This window comes from Nelumbo lutea, chromosome 5 (genome assembly GCF_056320005.1).
Source record: "Nelumbo lutea isolate HS-2025 chromosome 5, American lotus-T2T, whole genome shotgun sequence".
Classification (NCBI taxonomy): domain Eukaryota; kingdom Viridiplantae; phylum Streptophyta; class Magnoliopsida; order Proteales; family Nelumbonaceae; genus Nelumbo; species Nelumbo lutea.
This window is the reverse complement of record NC_142688.1, coordinates 63225129-63233445: the sequence shown is the minus strand read 5'-3', so window position 1 is coordinate 63233445 and position 8317 is coordinate 63225129. Positions and strand designations below refer to the sequence as shown.

Here is an 8317-nt window from a genome sequence, read left to right as displayed (position 1 = left end):
ATCCTACACTGCGCCATCTTCAGTGGGAGTAGTCTTTGGATCCTTCCTTGGGCATGAACACCTTCATTAGGAGATACTATTTCTCCGTATCAGGTATAATCCTCTCATACTCCTCATAGTAGGTCATGTGGATTGGTGAAACATGTATATATATTATATTCAGAATGACATTATGCCAATCAACCCAGTTTTGCGAAGGAAACTCCTAGCAAAAGCCAAAAGATTTTACTTGCATGACGAAGTGTTATACAAAAAGTCTTACCATCAGGGTCCTTTTTCCTCTTGTAGATCCATTTGCAACCAATTGTTTTCACCCCAAAGGTGGATCTACAAGAGTCTAGACTCCATTGGTCTTCATTGAGTCCATCTCAACTTTCATGACATCTAACTACTTCCAGGAGTCTATGTCCAATATAGCTTTCATATAAGTCATAGAATCGTTATCATTGTTCACAGCTTCCATCAAGTAATTTTCTTAATCGTAGTCATAACGAACTAGAGGTCTATAAACTTGGTAGATCTTATAAGTTATATTATCTAGAATCTGTATGTTATCTCCCACTATTTCTAAGTTTTTTTCATCAAGAACAACTTCTTGATGGTTATTGTTCAAGATGTAGTCCTCTTACAAGAAGTGGCATTTCAAATAACAAATAGTTTTTATTCTCGTGGGTCATAGAAAAGATACCCTACAAAGTCCTTGGGGTAGCCTCAAATAGGCACGGTTGGTTTTGGATTTCAATTTATTTGCACTTGTCTTTTTGATGTGTGTTGGACAATCCAATATTTTCAAGTGTCTTACTCTTGGTTTCTCGCCAGTTCATAGCACGTAAGGAGTCTTAGGAACCGATTTTGTTGGAACCCGGTTCAATACATAAATTGCAATCTCCAATGCATGCCCCCAAAAGGATATGGGTAACTCTAAATTGACGAGGAGTAATTGGACTACATCTAATAGAGTTCGATTTCTTCTCTCTAACACACCATTTAATTGTGGTGTAGTAAGAGGATATAACTGTGATATAATCACATTGTCCTTTATGTAGTCACATAATTCATTAAAAAAATATTCACCTCTTCGATTTGATCGAAGGGTTTTGATCTACCTTCCCAACTGTTTCTCGACTTATTGTCTAGACTCTTTGAACTTTTCAAAGGATTCGGACTTATGTTTTATTAGATACATGTAACCATATCGAGAATAATCATCAGTGAAAGTTATGAAACAACAGTGTTGGTTTCATGTCCTAACATTCATGAGACCATATGCATCAGTATATATAAGGTCAAGTGTGCCTGTACTTCTTTAAGGCTTACCTATAAATGGCCTTTTTGCCATCTTGCCTTGGAGGCAAGGCTCACAAGTTGGTAGATCTTCTACATTAAGAAAATTTAGATGACCATCATTCACCAATCTTGTGATATGTTCTATATTAATATGGCTAAGTCGATAATGTTACAGGCACATGGGATTAACTGTATCACGTGTTCTTTTCTTGGGGATGTGTTTCGATATAGTTTCAATCACATTTGTTTCTAGAGAATGATGGAGAGCATAAAGACCATTCTCAAGTTCTCTGTGAGTAAGAAATTTGTTATTCAATTTAATTGTAATTTTATTACTAAACAAAATAGAATAACCATCCATACACAAGTTAAAAACTAAAATTAGATTTCTTCCAAGTAAAGGTGCATAAGGACAACCTTTTAATGTAACAAATCATTCTCTAAAAATTAAATCTATTATTCCTACAACAGTAGCTACAACAGTTGCAGTCATCCCCAAGTAAAGCATAACCTTGTCATCATTCAATCTTCTGATTTCCTTGAATCTCTGTAATGTGTTACATGCATGAATAGAAGCCTTAGAGTTAATACCACTAGGATGCATAAGTGACTAACATATTAGTCTCTATGACAAGAGATTCAAAATTAACTTCTTTGTTCTTGTGAGATTCCAGACATTGAAGACAATTCATCTTCCAATGCCTAGTCTGCTTGTAGAAATGACATTCATCAGATGACTTATCTCTCTTTTGCTTTTTCAATTTGTCTCCCTTTTCTCGAAGCTTCTTCTTACCCTTTATTTTCTTTTTGTCAGATTTGCTAGCTTGAACAAGCATGACTATCGACTTGTCCTTCTTAATCAATTATTTGACTCTTTGCAACATATTGTTGAGCTTCTACAAGCTAACTTTTAACTTGTTCATGTTGTATTTCATGACAAACTGATTAAAGGATGAGGGTAGAAAGTTCAAGACGACATCAATCTCGGTGTCATCGTCAAGTTGGGAGCCAACAACCTCCAATTCATTTATATAACTTATCATTCACATGACATAGTTATGAACTAGTTGGTTTTTGGTCATCCTCATGGTCATCAATAGTTTGATGACCTTTTGTCTTGCAGAATGATTATGCTCCTCATACATGATTATGCTCCTCATACACTGAACAAGAGAATTTTTTTCTTTTCATTCCTGATATTCCCTCCTTGCCTCAAAAGCCTTATTACTTGGATGTTCTGGTGCTGGGTTTTTGGCAACCTTGTCCAATTTTTCTGATGTGAGTACTAGGTTTAGGTTACGAAACCAGTGTGCATAGTTGGGTCCTTTCAATTTGCTATCATCTAACAATTTAGCAAACTGACCATGTGCCATTTTTGACAAAAGGAATTACTAATTAGTTCACGACCTTAGGCCATGTTTGGTTCAATTCTCATTCTTTATCATTCTTACCCAAGATGAAATTCTAAGATGAAAAAAAGTGAGTAAAAATGGCAAGAATGAGAAAATATTGCTATGAACCAAATGTTTTTTTCCTAAAAAATGATTTTTTTTATGACAAGAATGAGAGCAAAATTTTAACATGTTTGGTTACAAATTTCATTCTCATTCATTTTTTAATTAATCAAAATAAAAATATAAGGGTTAAAGGTGTAAAACGTGTCATTTGAGTCCACGTAAAGTGTAGGTTGTGCCGTACCACCCTCCCCTGGGATAACTTGGGGGTTGGCCCAACACGTCCCACGGCCCAAGCCCGTGCGGGCCCGTGCTGTGCTGTAGGCTGGGCCATGGACCGGGCCAAAGCTATTTATTTAAAAAAAAATGAAAGAAACATAGCATTTCAATTATCTTATATGAATGATCCAACAAATTCATACAACTTGGTAAGATATTAAGATGAGAGAGAGAGAGAGAGAGAGGAAAATGTACTACCCTCTTATTGAGAATCAAATCGCAATTTGTTTTCTTAGAGGCTACATAGTATCAGGTTCTTTGTTTGTTTTGGCAATGTTTCCTTTTGGTCTAGTTTGCCTGTAGTAGTGCAATTTTATTTGCATTAGAGAAAAAGAAAGGGAGTGCAATTTCTGATTTATTATTCTTTTAATTTTCATCTTATCTTGTTCACTTGCAGCACAAATGAAGTAAAATAAAACCTAAAACAAAACAAAGTGAAAATTGAAGCAAAAATGGATCAGAATTTGTGTTTTTCTTATTTGCACTCTCATGCATTTGTATTGGTGCAGATTAAATTGCACTATAAACAACTAAAGCCTTCTGTATATAGAAAACAAATTAGTAAATCGGTCATGCTGCTATGGTGGATTATGTTAAATTTCAAAAGCAGATAGAAAAAAAAAAGCTGGAAATATGCAAGCGAAAGCTACTTGAGAAAATAACACAAAAAAACATTTATTTCTATGATAATTTTACATAACATTACAGTTCTTATTCTGCTAAACTAGAATAATAAAGTTTCTTTCCATGTAAGTTGTATGCAAAATTTAAAAAAAAAAAAGGAAAAGCCATTTCATATTATAGTTATTGATTAATTCGAGAAGCAAAACTTAGGTTTTATGGGCCAATATGGATTCAATCACCATGAGAAACTCTCCTTTGAGAATGCATCACACAGCATTTCAGTAGAGGAAGCAGACCTGTCTATTCAATATTTATTAGCAGAAATACAGCTTTTGATAACAATATGGATTCAATCACCATGAGAAACTCTCCTTTGATGTTCATGGTTTGGTATCATGTATTTTAGATCAAGACAATACAGCTTTTGATAAAGATACGAAGACAAACTTTGGAGTTTAGTGGGCCAAAAGAAAATTTATTAACAGAAATCAAGACAAAAGCCTGAGAATTTTGTGGGCCAAAACTTTTTTGACAACGCAAGCTATAGGGCAGTACTTTCCCATTTTGGGCCCATCTTCAACCAACTCTATGTAAGCCTAGCCCCAACCTTTGGAATTATCAAAGAGACACCTGGCTCATGCTTCATTTGAGATCAGGGGAACCTAGGGTACTTAGTAGTACCTGTACTTATCCATTCAATGGTTTGCTTGGTTCGAGTTCATGGTTCCTGATTCATCGGTATTAGAGAAGTTATCCCCCGGAAAGAGTATTCTTATATGTAAGGGTGTTAATGGACCGGTTTTGGATTGGACCCCGTCCAGTCCAAAATCAATTTGGACAGATCAAGGTTTGGGTTGAAACCAATCAAAATTAAAATGAATTTGAACAGATTAGATGGGTAATGGTTAATCTTGGCAGGGGACAGCTGAAAAGAAGAATGGTTGTTGGAAGCACATGCCTTTTCAAAAATGGGAACACCAAGGATCTTTTTATCACCGAGTCTGTCAGCCACCTTAACACTCTTAGGATCAGTATCATGTACAGAATGCAAAGCGGGACCATTTCCAGCTTCAACTTTGTCAGAAAAGTGTTGATGATTGACTTGTAAGAAATCCAATCCCATTCTCCCTGAATTTCCCCTTGCTTTGGGGGTCATGTCATCAAGTTGGTTTTCCTCTAAGCCAAGGTAAGCCGGCTGAAGGATCTTCATGCTTCCTTTCTCCATCTATAATCACAAGATCTCGCTGGGGAACCACTGTATCTTTGAAGCCACTTGGAAGCACCATATTCAAATTCGTCTCCTTTGCAGTCTTAACATCAACGAAGTCTGAACACTTGTAATGCTTCACAGAACAATGGTTTTCAAAGTTTTCAGAAGTTAATGCCTTCTCATTACTGCAGTTCAGATAGTCAAATCCAATTAAAGGGGAACAAACCTGTAATGACTTGGACTTCTGTAGCTGGTCTGAGGTAAGACACGTGCCACTTAATATGGCCAAAAAGTTAAACTGTATAGTTCTTTTATAACTAGAATATCTCTCTTGGTGCAGTATATATTCTTAAGTTCCAATTAATTTTGAAATGTAAAGGAGAATATCTCTCTTGGGGAAGAGTTATGTTTTGATACATTTACCTTGAATTTAATGTTTCAATAGATAATTTACTGTATTGTAGGTTACATGTATGATATTTAGAAATAAAAAGGCCATTACCCAGTGTTGGTCCAACTATCTTGTGTCTTGGGAGGGGAAGACTGGATTCAGTCCTAACCTTTGGCATTTTTTGCACAAAATGGCTGCTGTCAGACTCAAACCTGTTTTCTCACACTGGCCAGCAAAAGGAGAATGGCAACAGCAACTCCAAAATATATTACTATACTTGGTTATAGGTGACTGGCCTCTCAACAGCAAGAAATATGGGATGAGTTCAATGTAATCCTAGTAGGGATCATATTATAAAGCTCAAGTTTGATGGTCGCTGTATTGGTAATCCCTTCAGGAATAGGTGGACTGTTTAGAGATGCATATGGAATCATAGTAGTGTTATTTTCAGGACCAGCTGGCCACAAGCACATGACTCAATAAAGGAGGTATCAGCAGCATTGCAAGGATTGAAAGTGTAAAAGTAATTAAACAGTACAGGTATACCCAAATTTCATTTAAGCAAGCAAGGAAGGGGTAGAACCCAAAAGCTTACAGAGGAGGGATTCTATCACTATAAAGTTCTTCTAGAAGTACACCCTATTTGGCTAAACCATCTGCTATGTGATTTAGATCCCTAGGAATCCAAGTTAGTCTTGCATTTAGGTAAAAAGGACATCTTTTAGTTAAAAAAATTTAGTTAACACAATCAAGTGGTCCAATAAAGAGCTGTTCTGCAGTCACTTGGCTTCCTTTGGGCATTTAGAGGTTTAGGCCTATGGTAAATATTACATAGGCAGAGCCTGGGTGGGTTAGGACTTAGGCCCCTATCCCACCCTACTAACTTCTGCACCTGTTGGGGGGGTTGGAAGGATGTCTTTGGTATTACTGCTGAAGATGGAGTCAAATACTAAAAATTTGCCTATAAATATCTAATAATCCTTAATAATCTTACAGGTTGAAGCTTTTTTTTGAAAAATTAGAAATATAATCTGTATTACATCAGGTTATGCAATGTCATCCTATGTACAATTAATTTGTATTATATTCTTGGCTCGTAAGAAACATACTGGTTCCATACTGATGACAGTGATGGTGGTAGGGTTTAATTAAGGTGAGATCATTCTCTTTTTCCAAACAAGAATTTTATTATATAAACTTTGATGCAGACTAGCAATCTTTTAGCTTTATTTCCTTATGGCCATCTCTTTCCCTTGGTGACTAGGACTATTGTTCCCATGCTAATGGTGCAGCAAGGTCAACCTAGGTTTCTGTTATTTGTCAAATAAGGGTTCAAAGTATTAGGTTTAGGGTTTGAGTGGGGACTGCTCGCCCCTGGTTCAGTGATCCTCTGCTTCATGGAATTGTCGTGATCCGTGATCCATAAATTCCATATCCATCCTACACTACACACAAGGAAAAACCAACACAACTTCCTGGAGCCTTCTCACTGCTTCTCATTCACTGTTTTTATTATCCACAAAATATGTATCTATAATTAAATAAACTACACTTTGACAGCCATACAACCAAGATATCAATTGGGTGGCCCCCTACATACTAACTAAGCCATGGATGCATGGATAAAACTCAAATTCTAATCCTCAAACAAAGCCAAGCAGGATAGTATGTAGGGTCTCTCCCTTCAGTTGGCGAAGCTTAACAGAGGCCTCAATTCAAATGCTACGTACCATCTGGGTGCCTTTATCAAATGCCTCAATCGGACTGTCGGATTTATACTTCCATAACAACAAAGCAATAAGGAAAATAATTCGATAATTTATACTTTAAAAAAACAGCAAAGCAATAAGAAAAAGAACAACAACAATTTATACTTAAAAAATGTATAAAATCCATAATAATTCAAACACACAAATACCAAAAATACCAATAAGGAAAATAACGAAGAGACAAAAATTGTTCAAAACTTCAAATACCTTAATCGGTGCTGCTTTGTTTTGATGCTAACAGGGATGATATTGGTGGTCAACCTAAAAGGGGGAAAAACAGAGTAAGAAGAAGAAGAAGGAGGAGGAGGAAGATATATACATCTCCTGCACGTGCGCAGCTTGAGAAGGAGATGAAGAAGAAGAAGAAGACGAAGAGAGAAAGAGAGAGATTGCCTTGGTCGAGCTCACCGTTACCTTGTACAAAGAGAGAAAGAGTCGATTAGTTTTACCTTGTACAAACTTCAACAGATCGACATACCTCAGCACAGAGAGAGGGACGAGGGTTCAGTGAGTTCAAGTCGAGAGGACTCTCGAACGAAAAAAGAAAATAGTAGGATGGGGCACATTTTCGTGCCCCAAATTTTTGCCGGGACCCAAATTTCATTACGGGAAGAATGAATTCTCAGCAAGAAATGAATATCCAAAAAGAATGATGTCACCCGCAGCGAATTAAACATGGGCTAAATATTATTTCAAGTTATCTTTTATATAATGAAATTTTATTGATGTTCTATCTCTATTTATTCATTTCTAGATTTCACTCTTATTACAATCATGATGATACGGTTTAGAATGAAAAATCATATAAGTGTATGGAGCCAATTATTTCATCTGCATAATCCCATCACTTTCTGTAAAAGATCACGTATCCATCCATCCAATGAGCTTTTCCTTTGACCTTCATTAGATAAGATTCATTGTCATTTTAAGTTAAACCTTTCTAATTGGTAAGTGTAAACTCATCATATCGGGAGCCCCAATGTACCATGAAAGAGTCTTCCATTTTAGGATAGGCCCTCCCACTAGTCTATAACACCCCTAAATGGATAACCTAATTTTATGGTGCATTTCCATCCACTAATTTAGTCTGTTTTCATGCTAATGACGAAAGGCCTTTAGAGAAATTATCTTATGATATTCTCTATCTCATTGCACTTATATTAATTATGAGGGAACATGTGTATTAGTTGCTAGGTCTGATTTAGGTCATAACATAGTGACTCTCACTAACTTTCATTAAGTCAAATTCAAATGGGTTTTTAATGGGCTAGGATTTCTACAAGGTTCCTCTTTGGGAGGAAGC

The 8317-nt window shown here is 36.2% G+C and overlaps 1 protein-coding gene across 2 annotated transcripts; it reads right to left on the bottom strand.

The window, feature by feature from the left end:
- Positions 1-3920: 3920 nt before the first annotated feature.
- LOC148852716 (uncharacterized) lies at positions 3921-7666 on the bottom strand. 2 transcript variants are annotated; one of them, XR_016099966.1, is made up of 3 exons: positions 7464-7656; positions 7222-7275; positions 3921-4987 (listed from the first exon to the last, which is right to left on the bottom strand). XR_016099966.1 is itself a non-coding variant. In XM_088947845.1 (3 exons), the coding sequence occupies exons 1-3, from the start codon at positions 7616-7618 to the stop codon at positions 4805-4807; spliced, it is 444 nt and encodes a 147-aa protein (XP_088803971.1). In that variant the 5' UTR covers positions 7619-7666; the 3' UTR covers positions 3921-4804. The 2 variants fall into 2 exon arrangements, 1 of the variants encoding a protein (XP_088803971.1); XM_088947845.1 differs by having other exon boundaries at positions 3921-5039; positions 7464-7666.
- Positions 7667-8317: the final 651 nt, after the last annotated feature.